Source organism: Phyllostomus discolor, chromosome 3, assembly GCF_004126475.2.
Source record: "Phyllostomus discolor isolate MPI-MPIP mPhyDis1 chromosome 3, mPhyDis1.pri.v3, whole genome shotgun sequence".
Lineage (NCBI taxonomy): Eukaryota > Metazoa > Chordata > Mammalia > Chiroptera > Phyllostomidae > Phyllostomus > Phyllostomus discolor.
Genome location: NC_040905.2, coordinates 52,638,639 through 52,660,921, shown reverse-complemented (window position 1 = coordinate 52,660,921; position 22,283 = coordinate 52,638,639). Strand labels below are relative to the sequence as shown.

General features: G+C 33.3%; 1 protein-coding gene across 3 annotated transcripts in view; it reads left to right on the top strand.

Annotated features, from left to right (window-relative positions):
* EDIL3 (EGF like repeats and discoidin domains 3) overlaps nt 1-22,283 on the top strand; it is a 397,987-nt gene that overhangs the window by 358,653 nt on the left and 17,051 nt on the right. For all 3 annotated transcript variants that reach the window (XM_028525846.1, XM_036020498.1, XM_028525854.2), the window contains one exon: nt 11,882-12,037. In XM_028525846.1, the coding sequence (XP_028381647.1) occupies nt 11,882-12,037 (156 nt within the window). The remainder of the gene's footprint in view (nt 1-11,881; nt 12,038-22,283) is intronic.

The following is a 22,283-nucleotide window of genomic DNA, read 5'->3' as shown; positions in this document are numbered from 1 at the left end:
GTTACTTTCCATTCCAACATTTAATATTTGGGGGTTATATTACAAAAGTAGATGTATATTATTAGCATTACTGGAGGGAATTAGTTATCTTAAAAGATGTTACCCTCTTCATCACTCCCACATACTTTTAAGAAACAAAGACAAATACAAAGATTATCTAAGTCTTTTCCCAAGAATTCACAATATATTGTGTTTCCTTTTAAGTTATAAAATATTTTGCTCATGTACAGAGAATAATATAATACCCAAATTTAACAAAAGTTAACATCTTGCTGTATTTCCTTTATATATGTAAAAACATATACACATATGTATATAAATATATACATATATAAAGAAAATACCAAAATGTATTTTCTCAAAGAAAAAATAGAAACCTGTATCATCAGGAATGATCATACTCAAAAAAGAAAGAAAAGAAATCCTGAAAAGAACTACCATCATTAAAAACTTCACAGTGGTCAAAAAACATATACTCTGTGTGTTATACACACTATTCCACAGAAAACAAAGAGGAAGACTTCCCAAATTCTTTCATGAAACTCTTGCTTCCTGGTACCAAAACTGGGCAAAAGTATAAGAAAAGAAAATGATTAATCTTGCTTGTTAACAGAGATGCACGAGTCTCAAATAGAATATCAGTACATGGAATTCACCAAAGTTTAAATACATTTACTAATAAAGAAGAATTTACCTGGCTGGCATAGCTCAGTGGATTGAGCACGGGCTGCGAACCAAAGTGTCGCAGGTTTGATTCCCAGTCAGGGCACATGCCTGGGTTGCAGGCCATGACCCCCAGCAACCACAATATTGATGTTTCTCTCTTTCTCACTCTCTCCCTCTTTCTCTCTCCATTCCCTCTCTAAAAATAAATAAATAAAATAAATAATTTTTTTAAAAAAGAATAAGAGACTGAAAATGATCCTGCACAAAACTTACAAATGTGCTCAAGGTTCCTTTAGAAAAAAAGAAGAAGAATTTAACCCAGTAATGCATAAAATGTTCAAACTTAAAAAGCCTCTATTAATGTTAATCACCAAGATAGGAAATTAAACATGAATGTATATATTTTGCTGACAGGAGTATAAATTGGTAAAGTCACTTTGGAAATTGGCCTTATTTTATAAAATTATGCATTCACATATGCTGAAACCAAAAAAAATCTACTGTTAGATACATAATCCCCAAAAACAATGTTTGAGTATGTATACCAGGATACAAATACAAAAAATTACATAGCATTGATTTTGAAAGCCAAACAATGGAAACACTCATGACAGTGGAATGGGTAAATGTATTGTCTTATACACACACATAAAATATTACATATCAGTCAAAATATATGTACTTTATGTAGGGTCCAATTATAATCAATAAAACTGAATTTCAAAAAGCAAGGAAACTGTGAAAAGGTAGCATCTTATTGGCTAACCTTGGTTGGGAGAGGCAGGAAGACAGTGGAAGATGTACACAGAGCTATTGTTAATGTTATCGTTCTCAGGTTGGTTGTGTATTGGTCTTATGATACTTGTTGGGTTCGTGTACTATCATCTCAATATAAACACATAAAATTTAACAAAGTTGAAAACCCATTCATGGTTTTAAAATTCTGGAGAAAATGAAGAATAGAAAGGAAAGTCCTTAATCTAATTAAGTGTATCTTTTACATGAGCTGTATGTAAAAACATTCTCAGTGCCGAAATGTTAACCACATACTATGCATCTCTGGGTTTTTATTGTGGGATTATCCTTATTAGTTCCATCTTGAAAATATAACCACATTAGCTGTTATAACCTGAAAATTTTAAAAAAGAATATGATATTTCAGAATTATTTTTTCACAATTTACCTTCAATGTCCCCAACAACAGTGACATTTCTTGCTCCTAAAGCATAATGCCTACATCACAGCTTATGTTAGCTTTTGTTACTTTTTTAAAGAAAGGTATTTCTTTACAAAAGAGCAGTAGACAATCCATTGTTAGGCCATGTTCTTTTTATTTTCATAAAACAGGATATTTAAAAAGTAGTAAATTATATGTATAAATTATATCTGTCCCAAGTGTCCCCTCTTCCCTTAAGGGGACTTTGAAAAATAATGTGTGTCATTCCTATAGTTGATCTGTTTAACATACAGATGTGTCAAAGCTTATATTCTCATTCCAAAACTAACTAACAGTTATTTCAGCATTCTTTTGAAATGTCCCAGATTTCTACATGTTGGGAAAGACATGCCAAAATAACTGCTTTCAGTACAAGCTAAAAAATCGAGAGACAAATCTTCTGAGTTGTTTATGAGGATGAATAGGTTTTTTTTATTATTTTTGTGCTTTTATTTCCTTGCTGATTGGTTTCATTGTAAGTAACTTTCTAAAATTATACTTGTAGTGTCATTCTAGCTAATAATTTATGCATGATTTCTCTTTTCTTTAAATCAGTATTTGAATTTCATTAGAATATCTTTGGATACCAAGATCTTTAAGTACTTATAGTATTAGAACAAAGGGATTTTACCTCTAATTTCTATTTATTTCACTTCTGATTGTTTTTTGCAAATTATAGTTAAAATATAGTTTTGTGTCTGAACTCTCAGATGGGATACCAAAGATAGCTTTTGCAAGGATGTTCAATCATTGAAGGATGTCTCATGAAATTCATTTAAATCTATGTGTGAGTCTCCAGTGAAGTGAGCTATAACTTAGGGAGTGTTTAAAATTTTAATACATATGCAAAAAATTAAATAAGTTTAATATAATGAGTTTGTTTCAAGTGATTTATTAATTCTGTAACCTAATTTAAGACTGTGGTTTATAAGCTGTTTTACAGTAATTGAAAATATAGTGCATGAACAGTTTTAGAGTTAAAGAATGAGATTTTTAAAAATAAGAGATTCTTTGGAGCTGATTGCACAAAGGAATGAGCAGTTGTTCTGAGACAAGCATATGTGTACCAGTCCCATAAATACAGTGCCACTTCTGCAAAGGAAAGAATGAGCATCTTATTGTTCACGTGAAGTCAAGAAGAATATTATGTAATGAAAGTTATATGCTCTATTATGCAAGCCATAACATTATAACTTTTAGGTGTATTCCTATTTTGGGCTTCATTATAAGATATATCCAGTACTTCATTATAGATGTACTGTGGGACTTAATTAAAATAGGTTCATTAGATAACATTCAGATTTTACCAGTATCCAGCACCCAGTTTTATATTTTGCCACTTAATTAGCTCAAAAGAACTTGACACTATAGTCAGGAGAATAAATGGGGAATAATATTGAGATCTAAAGAAGTGTGATGATATTGGAGTTTCATGTATACAATAGCTGTTCTTTCTTTCCCCTTGGGAACAAAACAAGTGAAAATTAGCATCCATAACAATGAAAGAATATGGATAAGATATTTATACCATAAACAAATTAATATAAATAAATAAAACATGTTGATTTTATGGTTATTCAGTGAGGAAATCTTTAACCATGGCTGTTAATGAGGCTCCATCAGGCAACAATTATAATTTGTGGTGACCAGGGTTCTGATGAACTAGATAGCCTGCCAAATCCACTGGGGCTGCACTTGTCCTTCTTATACAAACAAAGCACTGCAGTGTCACTGACCATGCATTTGAGTGGAAATAATTTCTATCCATTTAATCCATACTATATGTATATTCTGTCCTTTGGACAAAAGATTTTTTTTTAAAGTTGCCCTTTAGGGCATTCCACTTCCTGTGTCAATGGTTCTTAACCTTGTAATCCAAAGGCATTTCTCTTACCGCTGGGCCATCTCCCTTCTTTCCCCTCCAATCACGTGAGAACAGCATGCTGACCTGGGCTGTTTTTCAACAGCTGACACTGATGATACAATTTCCCCCAAGCAATTTGAAATGTGTACTTCGAGCCTCATTCTTCAGAGGCAATGCCCCTTTCCACTTCCTTTGGTAAGGTCAAGGAGAAATAAGTTAACATCTAGATTCCTTTGCATGTTGTGTTTCCTTGTTGTTGTTTTAGCCTAAAAATCAATCACCACAAAATGTACACATATCTAGTTAAGACTGAAAACAGTAGAATTAAGGCTTACACAGTCTAATGAAACTAAATGATGGGTAGAACTCTACAGATGATTTACAAATTGTGAGAATGGCAAAGTGTTATATTAACATAACATGCATAGTTCTTCCAGCAAGCATGGCGTATAAAATTACATTGTACATTCTGTCAACTTCCTATCTTTCCAGGGTCTCTGAATATTTAAAATATGCATTATTATTTGCCATCACTAGAATGTACATTACTCTGTGGATGTTTTATTTTCAGAGTTCTCCTGATTTTTATTTACCACACAACAAGATTTATGTAAATATGCATATTGACATATATATTTGTGTCCAGATACTTTGTGTTTGTAAATGTCAGTCTGTAAAATATGTAATGGTGAAACAAAATACAAATGCCACCCTGGCTGGTGTGACTCAGTGGATTAAGCATGACTTGTGAACCAAAGGGTCATCAGTTCGATTCCCAGTCAGGGCACATGCCTAAGCTGCGGGCCAGGTTCCTAGTATGGGATGCACCAGAGGCAACCACACATTGATGTTTCTCTCCCTCTCTTTCTCCCTTCTCCTTTCTCAAAAATAAATAAATAAAATATTTTAAAAAGTGCAAATGCCTTTGATAAAATTATCAATTAAAGTAGCTGTCAAAGATATATGGCGAAGTCTGTCCAAAAAGTATCCAGCCATGTAGTATAAAAAATAGAGACATTTATTGAAGAAGATACAAGATACAAGAAACACTGTACACAGAACAATGACATCTTATTCTTTTTCAAACCAGGCACCTTGGGACCTCACACAGTTCTCCTAAATGCCATTACCTCCCCATTGTATTTTCCTGAATCTCTTCAACATTCTGAAGTCCCTTCCTGTTCAAAGGGGATTTTAGTTTTGGAAAAAGCCAGAAGTTGCAGGCTGCCAATTCAGGGCTATAGGGAGGCTCAGTCATCTGGATGATTTGTTGTTTTGCCAAAACACTATGCATGAAATGTGATGCATGCACAGATGCATAAAGTTGCCAATCACTAGTTGTCCATAGCTGCAGCTTTCTGAATCATCCAAATAGTTTCTACAGTAGGATTTTCAAATTTAATACATAATTTGATGCAGATTCATTGCTCTACTCACTCAGTCATTTTGAATGTGACAGCCACACAGTACACATGCTCACTCAGTGGCATCTACAGCCCCCCAATGACTAATACAGTGAAGTCATCATTGTTCATGCATGTGCATTTTAGTCCGCTCTTCTTGGCTGCCAGGTCACATCAATGTCCCACAAACCATTCTTGTTTTAGTAACAATGGCTGCATTTTCAAGTGAACAGTCAAACAAATTCTGAATACTAAAACACCTGTTAGTTAGATCACCAGTTCAATGAATCTTTAACCTTATAAAGGATTCTCACACAATTTTTACGTAGGCTGTCCTCCCACTGTTCTACCAAAAAGCACTGAATAGCAAACTATTTCAATTTGTACTTTGTTATGTCCTTCTTTTCTAAATTACAAGCAAATTTTGGGTTTTCTACTTCATTTGAATTTTTGTACTGCTGTAATTAAAGTATTTGAATAACATTTATTGGATATCATCATGCTGTTTGATCAAAGGCTTCCATTAAGACTCCATTAACTAATTAATAATGACCCTATCAATTTCAGACCTAATTTAATTAGCCACTGTTCTGAATTCTTATTCATGAAATATGCCAAAGTTTCCAGCCAAATCAAAATCAGTATAAAAGGTAAATAAAGAAGATGTTAATTTGTCTCTCCAAGGGTGATCTTATTTTTGATGAACTCAGCAGAAAGTCACTTTCAGTAACTTAAAAAGAATAGGATTATTCTTTTCCCTAGAATTTTTCTGTTTTATATTTTTAGACATGTTTAACTCTGTCTGACAAAGAGTAGAGAAATTATGTAAGAGTTTACCTGTTAGCTTAATGTCCACTTTAGTTACTTATAATTGTTTGATAATAATTTTCAACCAATTCCAAAAGTGAAATTTATATAGAATGTTACAAAGATCTTCTCATTAAGATCAGAAAATCAAGTTATTTTTCCTTTATGTACCATGATTAAATACATCAACCAATACAAGGCAATAGAATCTTTATAATATTATTTGTTAACTCTGAATGTGTTTATAATTTTGGTTGTTTATGCCTTTTAAACATCTTTGGGATTTAATGAGAAAATCTTGATAGATGGACTTTCATTTAGAACTATTTTACACACAGAGTTTTAATGAAGCCTGGTTGATTTTCTCAAATGTTTTCCTGAGAGCTACATTAGGAAAGTTCATCTGGAGCTGACAAAGAAGAAGCATGTATTGCTTTTTATAATGAGAAATATTATTAAAATAAAAATATGAAATATTTATAATTATCATGTTATCTCCCATTCTTAGTTAAAACATGCAGTTGCATTACTTGCACAATTCTAAATAAACTTTTAAACAGTTAATAGCATAATCTGACAGCAATCCTGGGGCACAGCTCTGCTGATAAGTGGCATTGTTCATACTATAATTGCAAGTAACTGTGAAGCATGAAATTACCTCAAGTTTGAATTGAGGGCAGATGATGCCTGGATATTTGGAATGTCTACAATATGTCAGGTGTCCCACAAAACACACTCCTGGGTGATCACCTGAGCTTAGAAGTCTTATTTATAGCACTATACACATGTTATATGTAGTTTCACAAGTAAAAGACACACTCTAAAACACCAATAAAACAGTAAATTCCATCACCCTGGCTGGTGTGGCTCAGTGTATTGAACCCAGGCTGGCAAACCAAAAGGTCACCAGTTCAATTCCTGATCAGGGCACATGCTTGGGTTGCAAGCCAGGTCCATGGTTGGGGGCATGTGAGAAGCAACTGATTATACAACAATGTTTCTTTCCCTTTCTTTCTCCCTCCTTTTTTCTCTCTCTAAAAATAGATAAATAAAATCTTAGAAAAAGAACAGTAAATTCACTCTATTCTACAAAAGGTTATTTTATGTTATATTTTTCTGTGTGTGTTAGTGATCATAGTTTTAAAATTTGATGCAGAAAAAGCAATTGCTTTATTAAATGTTTTTAAATATTATTGCAAGTTAAAATTTTTTGTAAATGCAGGAGTGCAATGATGAGTGCTGGAATGAGTATGTTTATCAAGCCCCCATAATATTTTAAGGTTCTGAACTCATACCTTAGAACTACAAAAACATATCAGGTGCAGGGGCTGGTAAATATTTCATAATAAGATAATGATATTAACTAATAGGTACAAATGAGTACTAAAAGTATATCCAATACCTGATAATGAACAATAATGTTCAAATGCCAAGTACAATAGTTACGTGCCTTAAAGTAGCTCAGATTACATACAACTGTCTTATGTAATGTTGAGATGAAAATTCTTTAGTAAAAAAAACATGTTGTCTAAATATTTAACCCATAATTCTATTTTTAAGTACTATATTACTATATTAGCTTTCAAGTTATACCTATTTAATGAGTTAATATTACAGATCTCCATAGAGTTATTAAATATATAATCCAAAATAACTGATACAACATAAAAGCAAAAACTATAGCATTTTAGATGCAGCTGAGTGGCATATTTCTGTGATAAATCTCTTTGGTCTTTTTGTTCACTTCTCTGCACACTTAATTTGTCTGTATCACCTTTCGTTTTCCTCACCCCTCTAGAAACATTTCCATGAAACTCATGACTTTCCTAAGTCCTCCTTCTCTCCTTCCAGGGAGCCATCTGTCAGGGTGTTATGCAGATATCTGAAATGTAGCTTATCTTAACCTTTCTCAAACAAATGCCCTCAGTTATTCTATACTGGTTTTCTAAGTTAGACACTCTAAAAATATTTATGCTTTGCTAAGACATTACAGGAGGTTTTACATCAAAAAGTTATATTCCTACATAATCCTCCTGCAATAAATTTTTCTTATCCATCAATTATGCCTCTCTCTATATGTATCTCTCTTGTTTTCACTCTTGTAATTAAAAGGAAAAATCACTATAATTTGGAATCTAATTTTCTCTTCCAATATTATTTTTGAACCATTTCCCTACTATAATGTAATCTTAATATTCAAATTAAGATACACAGAATTCCACACAATTAATTCCATTTTTTAATTAAGCATTTCACCCATGAATGACAATTTCAATTGTTTCAAATTTTCTCTACTTTAAGTAAAAAGGAAATGACCATTTTTGTATGTATACTCTGAGAAGGTGAACAAAATACATTAGGATCAAAAAGTTACTTCTAGGAAAATCTGGCCCCTCGATTTCCCTATATCTATAAGTATGCTTCTAATAAGGTGCTCTAAGACCATATTAGATTCTTTTCCCAGATTTACTCTTTGTTTTTACTCTTTGTTATCAAAGTCTTGTATAGCCCTGATTATATTCTATATATTATTTTACACACTTAATCACTTTTAACTCATCCAGTCCTCATACTCTATAAGGACTATTATCCTCATTTTTCAGGTCAAGAAATTGCAATACAGAGAGGCAAAGTAAGTGGCTCTAGGGCAGGCAGCTAGCCAGGGTAGAGCCAGGCTAGGAACCCAGACCACCCAGCTCCGCTAGGATATGCTGCCTCTCACAGTCACATTGCTGAAGATCAGAGATTTTAACTAGTTGCCCTCCCAGTAAAAATTGGCTTTATCACCATGGCAATTGTGTTTCCTTGATTGGTAATGTTATCCTGAGTAGTGAAACACAAGAAAAGCAGTTATCGTTTTCTGCTATGATGCATTGGGGCATCTTTAGCTGTAGGTTGATTCTTGTCCATAGAATATGCTTAGGAAAAAGTCCCCTCTCAATAAAGCAAAATCTTTATTGAGGGACTGTAACACATGCAAGGCACATTTAGCACAGATCTGGATATGAAGCACCGTGCACCAAGCCAAAACTCTACTCATGTGCCAGCTCAGTGCCCTAAAAAACCTGCTCTACTTGAGCCAAACCTTGGGAGGTGAGGGTCCAAAACAGCAGAAAGCCTTTTGTCATTTTGACCAACATGTGTGCAGTACATCTTGAACTCAGAAGGTCTACAAGCATGCAGAGTGGTCCGGGGCTGGGGGTAGGCATAGATCCAGAGGAATGGGCTTTTCTAGGATCATCCTGCATGCTGAACATGAGGGTGACATCTCCGTGAGTGTGTCTCAGAGTGAGATCCCTATATGCCGTGTTGCAGCAACCTCATGTTAAGTGTGGGATGCTGATTATTTTTGTACTGAAAAAAGGTTTGCTTAGGCCTGGTATTCTAAGTTTAATGTAACAAATTAGGACAAATTCCAGCTTAAAACAGATTGCTGACTATTTAAGTCAAGAAGTTGACTTAACTAAAAAAAAAAAGAAAATAAAATATTTCTAGGTTAAAAAAGAAAAAGAAAAGAAAACTGGAGAAGGGAAGCAGTTAGAACAGGAGAAAAACATACCTGTTAGAAAGAGCCAAGACACACAACCTCAGGAGAAAACATCTCCACCCAGCAGGAAACCTAGCTAACTTTACGAAATACCACAGAAAAGGAGAATGCTATGACTCCTCATTACGTCATCTTAGCTAATGACTGATAGAAATTTATGGATTGAAGACTACAGCCCTGGAAGGTTTTATTTTCCTGGAGACAGTTTGAGTTCCTGTGTGTTCACAGCCTTGGCAAACAGTGACTCAGAGTATTTTAAGAGTACTTTATCTATTTGTTTGTTTTTGCTGTTTTGTTTTGATTTTTGCATTTACTGACAGCAACGTCAAGAGCACTTTGAAGACCAGAGGCTATACCTAGTTATCTCTGAGCTTTAGATTTGGATTTAGGACAACAAAAGCAACCCACATTGTAAGCCCAGACAGCTGAAGAACAGAGTAGAAATTCCTGTTAAAAGACAGGGCTGCTCTCCCAGTATTGTAAAGCCAGGATTTCTTTGTGTGTGGGTCAGGGTGGGGGTAGGGGGGACCTACAGTTGCTATAAGTTTGATGAAATATGGTGAGAAAGCTTTGAGATTCCTCAGAAACTCCTGAAATAGTCATCAAGAATGGAGAAAAAAGTCATTGTCTGAGAATCTATATGTATGGCAGAACATTGAATCAGAAAGACATGCATTTGAATTGGGGGTCCTTCCTTTATTCACTGTTTGTCTTTGGATCACACATCAAGTTATATTATACTTCTATTCCCCCATTTGTAATGTAAAGAGAATGCCCTATCCTGCAGGGTTGCTGAGGGAATCCAATAAGCACATACAAGAAAGCACTTCATATAGTGGCAACAACAGTTTCCTTCCCAGGATATTGTAATTTTTCCATCCTGTATTGCCGTTGGATGCACAAGGTGTTGAGATGACATAATATATGTTTGGAAAATAGCAAAAACAGAAGCATGGTATTTTAAGGTATTTGTTAAACTTTCTAAAATTTTTAATAAAGCATTAAGGGTGGTTTTCTATCTTAATTCATTGTCCAATTTGAGCCTGTCTTTAATTAAAGAATGTTTCAAAAAGTGGGCAAAAATTCATGTGATTTTTTTAAAATATATGTGTTTTTAGGCTGTGAAACATTGGGAACTTCTTTCATATCTTTATCTGATGAGCATCACTAAATATTCTCTATTCAATGCACTCTACTAACTTCTCATCCATGACCTGTATCTGACCCATGACTGTCTATTTGTGACTAAGTACATCTCACAGGATGGGGAACCTGAAATAGAAACAATAGGACATAGTGGTTAAAAGCCACCAAGGTCAAACATGGGATCATGACAGTTAAAGATGATAAGATCAAAGATGTAATGCGGCATTTAGTCATAGGAAGTAGGAGGAAGTCAGTGGCTATTGTACGAAGAGACAGGAAGTCATAGATCAAGAAACCTAAAAAATAAAAACATAAAGGTCTTATAAAAATTTTCCACATGGAAACAAATTTTTTTTAATTAGCATCATAAGATGTAAGAAAAGATGGATGAATTAGGGAATGAAGTGGGAGAATCCAAAATTACTCAATGTTATGTATTCCTCTTTGAGAAAAATCATCCCTATCTTTTGTATTCAATTACATTTTGATGGATTTAATGCTTACTAAACTACCATGGGTCCTTAAGCACATATTTGTCCTTTAAGTACATATTTTGCACAAAATAAATACATCATGAGTACAGATCCCACAAGTCATGGGTGCATGCTATAATCATCCTTCATTTCTGAAGAACACTTGACTTGCTCCTCCGTGTTTTCAGGATTCTGTTTTCTGAAATATTTTCCCTGGACAATTACTTTATTTCATATAACTAAACTGCTTAAAATTCATGCAAATGGAGTTGACTTGTTATTTAATGTTTAATGATGAAACATCTAATACCATTTTTGTGCCTGGTATGTACACAGCAATAATTTTATTTTTATTATTATGAATTGACCTGTAAATTCAGCAAATTGAATTGTAATGCAAGTTCTGAAAGATAATGATCAGTCTCAAAAAGGTTAGCTTGCCAGTTCTGTACTATCTCAGTTACATAAAACTGCACAGCTGGATGAATTAGTTTAATAGAAAATTGATTGGTATACTGAAATGACCATCTTTTTATTTGAAAATGGTCAAAATGGTTGTTCAAGTTTTAACCTATTTACCCCAGTGGCAAAATCAAAATTGAAAGCCAATAATTGACTCAGTCATCAGTTTAAAATTATAAACAGTTAATGGAATTTTGCCTTCAACATATGTGTTTCTGAATCTCCAGAGTTAAAAAAACTTGTAAATTTATAATAGACTCTGTTGTGGCATTTAAATTATGTCTTTTCCTTTTTTAGGTAGATCTTCTGGTCCCTACCAAAGTGACTGGCATCATTACACAGGGAGCTAAAGATTTTGGTCATGTACAGTTTGTAGGCTCCTACAAACTAGCTTACAGCAATGATGGAGAGCACTGGACTGTATACCAGGATGAAAAACAAAGAAAAGATAAGGTAAGTCATCCATGTGGTTAATAATGTGCAGAGTGGACGATCGCACTGCATCCAAGTTTGATTGAATGAACTGATTATGCACACGTAATGAAAACAATGCCTACATGCATTGAAAAATGTACATTAGATAAAAAGCTTTAAAGAATGGCACTGTAAAGGAGTCTATAGTCAAATAAGGTAATGATGCAACCTGTAGAAAAACAAATTGATTTATTAATAATTTCTGTATTATCAATAATCTAAGATCTTAGATTCAGTTTATATTTACCATAAAGCACATACAAATACTTATTGTTTCAATACATGATACTAATATTTTTATTATTAAAATATACTATTAATAATAAAAAAGTGGTACCAGAAAAGAATGTTCTTTGGAGAAGAGTATTTCAAATGTTAATTAAAAGACTTCTAAACATTTGAATTTCATTAATTATTTTGATACTTAGGAATTTTAGATATATACAAATTTTGACTATTTTACTAGTTCATCAAAATTAAAAGATAGGATGTTTGTTCAATTTTTAATGGTGTTTTAATTTATTGAGCTCGTTAATTATTGACCTGCCTAAACTGTTTTAATATTATAATAATAGATATACATTAATATACCATACAATTCTATACTATGCAATTTCTAATTATTTAAGGTTCTTATCATTTTGAACATCTTTTCCTAATATCTACTGGTCTGAATTTCTAAGGGACCCTGGAGAATGAAAGTGCTTTGGGATAAAATCAATAACAAATTGGATCAAATGTTAAAATATGGCCTCAGCTACACTAATAAAATTGAAATTAACTCATTGCTTGGAGTATTTTTGCAAAAAACTCTTGCTTTCTGAAGACATCAACAGAGACAAAATCTCTTTGTTCAAGGATTTGAGTGAACATATAACACACTTGTATACACATTAAATATTTCTGAGTTAACAATGTTTTTTTTTTCCATTTTCTGTAGCTTCTTTAGTCCTTTACTGTTATTGTATTAGTAACCAATAGAGAGCTTGGAATATTATTTTCCTCGAGTATTCATGGAGAAAATTTATACATTTTTCTAGAAATTCTAAGCCTGCAATGGCTATTTAAGTGAATCAGTAAGTCTGAATTCACTTCACACAAAATGGATTTTAAAAGAAACATGATTTTAGGTTTATATTATAAAAGCCACATCTATTTACCTTTTAACATCTCAGAGCAAACCAGTTAACATCCTGATACATTCATTTAACACCTCGGAATACACACACATTTTACATTTTACCGTCTCGGAAGCTGTTGTGTTTTACAATGTCACAATTTAATTGGGAGTACTTATTTTCTTGAAGAACATAAAATAATGACATGTTTTATATTCAGTGACATGTTAGATCAAATTAATATTGGGTATTATATAAAATTGCCTTCAAATTTATTTTTGAGCTATAAACAAATACCTGCCATCATTTATTGAAAGTAATTGTTTCAGTTCCTGTCTTTTACCTTTTACAGGAAGCATTCTGATACACAGAGAATAAATATGGCCTATAAAATGAAGAGTTTTAAAGTCATACATTATATAACTCTTGAAATTAATTTTCTTTTTTTCTTTTTGAAATTTTTTATTATTGTTCAAGTACAGTTTCCTGCCATTTCCTCCACCCCTCTCCACCACCAGAGTCCTCTCCACCTCCCTCCCCCATTTCCACCCCCCTTGTTTCTGTCCATATGTCCTTTATAATTGTTCCTGTAAACACTTAGCCTTTTCCCCATTATCCCCCCTCCCTTCTGATCACTGTCAGCCTAATCAACAAAACGAACAAGCAAGCAAAGTATAGCCAAAGACATTGAAATTGAGAACAGATTGAAATTAATTTTAAAGTAGACAAGTATTTTCATCCATTATCTATGTGTAATATTTACTAAAAGCACATCTATAATAGTGAAATCTTTATATAGTTTATTTTGTGAAGAGGTACAAAGAAAAATATGGTTTCATTGTAGTAGTGAAATATTTCATCTCTATTTACATGAAGCTTGTGATTTAATCATTATATGTGAATTATTTTCATTTTTTCCTTAATAGACTAGAAATTTGCGCATGGATGTGTTTTACTTTATTATCCGAGTCTGAAATATATGTAAAACTTTTGTGCCAAGTTGGCCAACTTACTTGATAGTGTTGTTCAGGTTTTCTATATCTTTACTGATTTTCTATCTACTTGTACAATCAATTACAGAGAGAGCAATGTGGAAATTACCAACTATAATTGAGAATTTCTCCACTTCTCCTTGCAATTGCATCAGTGGTGGCTTGATATATTTTGAAGATCTGTTAAAAGATGCATGAGCAATTAGGATTGTAATGTCCTCTTGGTCAAATAATTCCTTTGTCATTCAAAAATGACCTTCTTTGTCCCTGGTGATATTTTTTGCTCTGAAATCTCCTTTGCCAGTATTGATAGAGGTGCTCCAGCTTTTTTTTGACTACTGATGCGTTGGTATATGTTTTTTTCCATTCTTTAACTTCTAACTTAATTGTACTTTATATTTTAAACACATTTCCACTGTGCAGCATATAATTAACCCTCCTCTTTTAAAAATCTAACTATCAATGCTTCTTACTAAAGTATTTATATTTGAAATGAATATGGATATAATTGGGTTTACATAGAACATCTTGCTATTTATATTCTACTTGTCACATGATTGCTTCATTTATTTCTATTTTTCTGCCTTCTTTTGGATTAATCGAATTTTTAATGATTCCATAATGTGTTATTTTTTTACTTATTTGCCAGAACTTTTTTATTTATTTTAGTGATTGCTTTAGGATTACATTTTAAATTTATCAAGTCTACTTTCAAATTAATATAGAGCCACAGAAAATTACCTCCATAAGCACAAACAAAATAGATTATAGCTATAAATTTACATTTACTACAACACATGATTTTGATTTTGGCATTTCCAAAATAAGTTTTATTATAAAAAAAAAAGGAATGGGCTCTGCTAGGAAGTAAGAAAATTATGAGTGTGCGTTGACACATTCAGTGGAAAAGACACAAGCCAGAATTCTCATTTGAGACAATGTCACAGTGTCATCTATCCAATATAAAAATTCTGAAACATTAAACCATTTCAATATTATAAGCAGGACAATTGCTTAAACTCAGCTAATGTAACTAGTGGGTTTAAAATCAAGTTTAGCCAATTTGTGTATAATATTATATCTAAGTCAATATAATGAAGAAAAGCCTTAGATTAAGTTTACTATGTATTACTGAAAAAACTAACACCAATAAACCATACATAAGAACACAGCAATCACTACTGTAGTAAAGAAATACTTTAAGAAGAAACTACAGGCATACATATCTCCATTCCCACAGAGAAAGGAGTTTTATAAAATAAATGAGAAAATGCATTGCATACTTTTTTGAACACTTGTGACTATAGTCACTTAAGTACATGTTTATATACATTTATTTACATATACATATATCTGTTATATATCCAAATAATTATGCTTTGTTGTTGCTATTAATGATATGTATTTTACCTATAATTTTATATATTCTTTAAAGATGTTCTCTTCTTTAGAGAGTCCCTAAACAACTTAGCAATTAATTTTTTTAACTTGAACAAGCCATCTCCTATTGATTCTAAGTATTATTTGTGTCTGCTTTTCCATGGTTACTTTCCATAAGGGAAGAATGTCCTCATTCTTCACAAGTACAAATTCAACTTCAAATTTTTGCCCCAATAAATAAGTGAACTGAATGTTTCTGGTCAGAACATGTGCCTGTGAAATGTTTTATTGATGCACATTTCAAAAGGAAATATTTAAAACATTCTCTAATTCCTTTATTTGTGCCTTTCTGTTTCTCATTTCATTTTGTTTTGTCTCTATGACTGCTTCCCTTGATAGATTTTGAGGGTGTAGGTGTGGAATCTGATGTAGATCCAGAAACAAGATTATTACTTCATCAAAACAATATCAAAATAACAGCAGTATTATAGGTTTACCGTAAGTGGTGTAAATGAAATTATAAAAAAATATGAATGAGTTTTCTGTTTTTCATTAGTCATAACTGACTAAGCCTCAGGAAAACAATGCCATGGAAAAATTATATACGTACATAGGAGTACGTAAATATAAGCATGAATGTGTGTGTGTGTGTGTGTGTGTGTGTGTGTGCTTGAACACCAAAAGTCGATGGCAAAAAATAGATGCTTTGTTATTTTCATTGAAGTATCAGTTTTTTTACTATCCTTTTAGAGCTTTCATAAGAATTGCAATTTACTTTAGTATTCTATTTTTGACAAAAATCCTATATTAAATCTTCCATAGTTGAGCATGTGGTAATAATGTCTTATCACAGTCCCTACATTCTTACTTTTTCTCTTTCTACTCTACAATACCTATTTGCTAACATTTACCTGACTTTTACATTTCTCCACAACATGGATTCAGATACATTTTTTGTTTGAAAGTCAAATATTCCTTTGCTCTGATGAAAGTGACATTTGTTTTATATTCTTGGAACTGTTTTTTACTGCAGTTAGCAGGAAAATTGCAAAATTTGACAGACACTTTTACCATTTAATTTTTAATGTTATAAGCCAAAGTAAAAACAATAATAAATTTCAGGAAAGTATTTATATGGAAAAATTAGAAATTAAGAAGGATTTTTTTATCCAGTATATTAGTCATAATATCATGGTGTTTAAATAAACGTGGATTCACACCATGGAAGCTTTGTTTTTTTGGCAGGGAAAAAGTCGCTAATATTTTGTTTTTCTCCCTAAAAAATTGTCCAGGATTTTTAAAAACATAAGTCAAAAAGATGCAATTCTGGATTCCCCATAAAAAAAAAAACAACAACAACACAGCATTTCCATTAAGATTTTGTTAGACCTTAAAGATTAATGACACATATTTACCGAGAACAATCTACAACACCTTGGTGAACTCTCTAATTCCGTAGTTAACAAAATTTTCTGATTACATCACTCATGCAGGAACTTATTAAGAAATACAGATTTCTGGGCCTTGCCTCAGATTCTGGGGAGGAGCTAGGAACCTAAATATTTACAGAGGCTCCAGCTTATTTGAATAATAAGCAAGTATGGGAAAGATAATCTAATTGACACCAAAACCAAAAGTAAGTTTTTGAAAATAAGTGTAATTTTGTATTTTTCTAAGTCAAAATGGAATATATCATAATTCTTTAGGACTTTTCTTTGCCTCTAATTTGCCAGTAGAAGTCAATATGAATCAATGTCTCCAAAAGTAAGTTTAGATTTTCATAAGCTTGCCAATTTTCTTATGAAGACTAGAAGGTAAACACACATTAGCTTTAAACAAATTTTTACTATAAATGAAAGATTTAAGTAGTTAAGAACACAGATCATTCATTCAATCATGTGTTCAGCAGTCAGGTTTTGTCTGCTCTATGCCAGATTCAGGGGGGAAATCTCAGTATGACACAAGGGCTTCAAGAGCTCCCAGCCTAATGAGAGGCTCCAGAGTGGGGAAAACTATGTTTTTCAGTCAGCTTGTTTGGAAGAGTCAAAATATAACCTGCCCAGTATATTAATCTGATAAGACAACTCAAGGAAAGAAGTAGAACATAGGTTATGTTCATTTCATAAAAGTCCATGGGTCTCCCATAGTAAAACAGAGTTCCTGGTCCTTCCTTCTCCACTGCCTATCTTTTCTCAGCATTTATATCAAAACTAGAAGCAGCAATGTAGCAATTCTCAGTAAACCTTCAGAATCTGTATTATAAGATATATTCAAATTCAGTAGTAATTACAGGTGCCACAGAGAATCCTGCCATTCCTGCTGGAGCTGGCACCCTCCATTAGCTGAAATTAAATTTAAATATTGGAAACCTGCAAAGCCCAGCTCAGGTCAGTCCAGAGTCAGCAGCCATGCTGTTCTTTCAAAGTTTGATCTGGCTCAGAAATTTAAAACCTGAAGAATTGCTTTAGAGGAAAATAAATGGGAATCTTCAGTGGCAATCAATGAGGAGGATGCCAGTAGGCAGAAAATGAAAGGGGGTGAATTAATCTTTCAAGGTGGAGCAGCTGCATGTTTCTGAGCAGCAAGATCAAGGAAAGATTCTCACCATCTTGCATGGATGCCATAAGTTTCATGCACTCAGAGTCCTGTTACTGTTTTTCAACAAGGCAGGGAGGGAGAGAAAAGAAGCTGCTTCTCTGAAAGCAGTTTACAATAACTAACTGACTAAATAAAACACTCAAATTCAAAAATAAGTGAGTTGTTCCCTTATATGATGAAGATTTATATGTAGCCACAGTACAGTGTTTAACTTAGGTATTTGATGAGTGACTTAATTAGAACTAAGTTAAGGAGACAACAATGTCGTTACAGAATTTTCTTAAAATAAAGACAGTTTTACTTAAACACCATCTGGTATCAACTGTTATTTGGAATTTTACCTGCTTTCTTTCTAGCTGTAATTCAATATTATGGGACCTGACTAGGATATGGTTGGTGGAAAGAATGAAATTTGCCTATATTTACATAAATGTGGGTGATATTTTCATTTTAAAGATTTTATTTATTTATTTTTAGAGAAAGGGCAAGAGAAGGAGAAAAAGAGGGAGAGAAACATCAATGGGTGGTTGCTTCTTTTGTGTCCCCTACTGGGGACCTGGCCCACTACCCAGGCATGTTCCTTGACTGAGAATCAAACTGGTGACCCTTTGGTTCACAGGCCTGCACTCAATACATTGAGCTACACCAGCCAGGGCTGTGGCTGTTATTTGCAAACTCAGTACACAGCCTGAGAATATTGCTAATTTGACCTAAAGTTTAATGATGAACTCCACTCCTTTTAATTTTAAATTACAAGGTTGGGCAAAAGTAGGTTTATAGATGTTTATATGGAAAATAATATAATCATTAATACGTAATAATACAGGAATAAACTTTTTGTCCCACACACACACAACTGCAAGCCTACTTTTTGCTCCACTCTGTGTATTAAATTAAATTGCCCTGCCAGGAGTGGAGAGAGAGAGATAAACCTTAATGTCCTGATTCCAGTTTTAATACAGTAAAAACTACATGAAATTAAAAGATTTTTAAAAAATGCTGTCTTAGAGGGTAATGTGCTCATCAAGACTGAATGGAACTCTGCTAACATGGAGAGGTATTTGTTGAAAACATGTATATAAAGAAGTTGTTATTTTCATTTATATATAAATATAGAATTTTCATATATATATATAAAATACCATCTACAGAGCTCAAGGAAACCCTAAAATTCCTTATTTAACATTTATAATTCAAGCTCTTGCCAAAAATAGAACCAGGATCTGTAAATTTTGTTAAGGTCTCTTAGCAAGAAGGCCACAATGTCAGGAAATATCCTGCATAGAATTTATATACCAAAGTCAAAGTTGTTTGCAGTTTTAGATCTGCCTATTGGATGGGGAAAGGTATTTCCATTGAACAAATTTAAATTTGGAAAGCCACATGTTGTCATTAGTGAGTGGGGAGATAGCAGTCGTTAAGGTACACAGAGAACAATGGGACTCAGACTCCCTAATCAGAATCAGTTGTGAAATAGGGTCTTGGGGTCAGAAACAAAGCAGAAGACTGGATTCAACTTCAGAGGTAAATAGGCAGGACCACAGTCATTTTCATGTTTAACATGAACTCCAAATACCCTGCCTACGTAAAGATGTCTGTTCCTGAACCTGTAGGGTCAAAAAGGGTTTAAGAACAGGAAAGGAAGAGAAGAACAGGAAAGGAAGAGAAGAACAGGAAATGGGCTTACAGGATGGAGGAAAGCAGGGAGAAGATTAGTAATTTAAATAATTACAATGGAAGAACTGAGTGGCCAGTCACAGACTAGAAATAAAACACAACCTAGAATAACAGACTGGCCACAAAAACAATTAGAGGCATTGTATGTTAAGGAGCTCATTAATTTTAAGAAGTCATTTGATTTATTTGAAGACAGAAGTGGAAAACTATTTGTCTTTTTTGAAGAATTGATTTCAAAGTTACTAAGGAAATTCTTTGTATATTTACATTCAATAATGTTAAAGATTAGAAATGCGAGATGTATGGTTAATTTTGGCCATGAAGCTTTTACGTTTCTTAGATGGAGTTTGAGTTTCTTAAGCTTCTTATTTAAAAAAAAAAATCAAACTGCTTGTCAAAGTACACACTGTCAGGTAGTAGGAAAAATGTGAACATCAAGCACAAAATCCATAAAATTTCAGTGTGGGGACAGATCAGGACCTAGGAAGGTGAAATAATCTCTCTGCTCTTATGACTCACTTCTAGTGACAAATAACACCCAAGCCCAGATGCCACGAAACATCAGTCTCCGGACATTTATGGAGAAAGGAGAAAACAATGCAGGGAAACATAATGAGTAATGATTACATGTTTCTCCTTTGTGTTAATTATTTTAATGTTCCCAAAACCCAAACCTTCTTTATTTTCAGAAAATTTGATAAACTACCTAAAATAGGATGCCATATCATTTTTCTAGTTAATAGATGTGTTTTGTGAATTAAAAAAGTGTGTAAAAAACACAAGGAATATATTACATAACAGTGTTATTAAAGTAAAATGTTTGTAAATAAAAAAATAACATTTTTATTATTGCATGCCTTATGGACTTAATTACCCAGTGCTCAATTGCCAAAAATCTTAAAATGTCTTAATTTTGTCGTCTTAATTAACCATCAGTCATTAGAAATTAATGAAAATGTCTACATTGAAAATTCTGAATTTCACACTTATGACTGACTTACATGTTCACAGATACAATCACGTAGTAAGAGTAAGAGTAAGAGTAATGGAAAAAAGTACTCATTGTCTTATTTAAGCCATCCTTGCATTACTCCTCTGAGGGACCAACAAGTGTTCACCCAACTATGACCCAACACAATGATCAAAACTGTTAACGAATAAAAATGTTGATTATTGATAGGTCCCAAGTAAAACCATCAAAGAAATCAAATTTTAATAAATTGTTTAGAAGTCAAGTATCTTATCTATTAAATAGCAGTAATGAACATGATAAAGAATGTAGCTGAGAAAAAAATCTAATATTTTTGTTACAAAAATTCCAGAGGCCCACTATGAAAGTGAGTACTTGATCAGTCTGCTCATGACAGGGACCATGTCATCATTTTGGCTGTTGAAACGATGCATTGACCATTATCTAGAATCCAGCAAAAAATATGAACCCATTTCATTTCTAAATAAATACCAAACAACTAATATTTTGACTTTAATATAACATATTTTGAAGGTGAAAAACCCTCTCAAGAACAGTAGTTCTATATGGTACACATGCTGTTTGTACTATCTACCATCACACCATCAGCTGCAGGATGTGGGGGAAAAAAGTCTTTACACTTTCAAAAGGAATTAATATTCCAGTCCTTTTATGCCTTTTCATAGTTTAAATCTGAGGAAGAATAAAAGATACTTGTCACAGTTCCATGTTTATGAAAAACTAAAAAGATTTCTGACTCTGCCACACCCTCTAAAGGACCAATGGAGTAGTGATTCTGATATAACATTTCCTTTTATTGGATTTCCAAATGAAATTGCATTAACATGTATGGAATGCTCTTGAGACACACATTTGTTTTAAGTGCTCTGAGGATGTTATAAAGGTTACAGTGTAATTTAAGACACAAAACAAAATATAACTTTAAAGAAGAAAAGATCAATCGAGTGATTATACCTGCATAAAAGGAAATTGCTCCTGTTACAGAACACAACAAGGGGGGCCTGGGATGATATACTATTATTGAAAGAAGGCCCCGGGTCCGTTATGTCCGCCGCCCTAGGAAAGACGTCTCTCAATGCCAGAGATTCGTGAAAAGGAAAGAAAATGTTTATTTAATGCTATACTAACTTAAAGTAGTGACCTAATGTCTTTATCAAAAAAAAAAAAATCCTAAAGTCCCTAAAAACACCCACAAACAGACACAGTCCTTCCTTCCTTCCCCCATTGCCCAGTCCAGAGTACCGTATCTCAGGAAATAGAAGTCCATGGCTCAGGCAGTCCTCTGGTTCTTCCCAGTTAGTACTCGATCTTGACTGGGAGACCTCCCTGGGTTCCCGGCACCCTCAGCTGAGTCGCCGGGATCTCTGCTAAAACCAGGTGGTGGTTCCCCCTTCTAAAGCTGTGGGGGTCCCCACTCTGCCAGGCCGCATGGTTCCCTCTCTCTGGGATGCGGGAGTCTCCACTCTGCT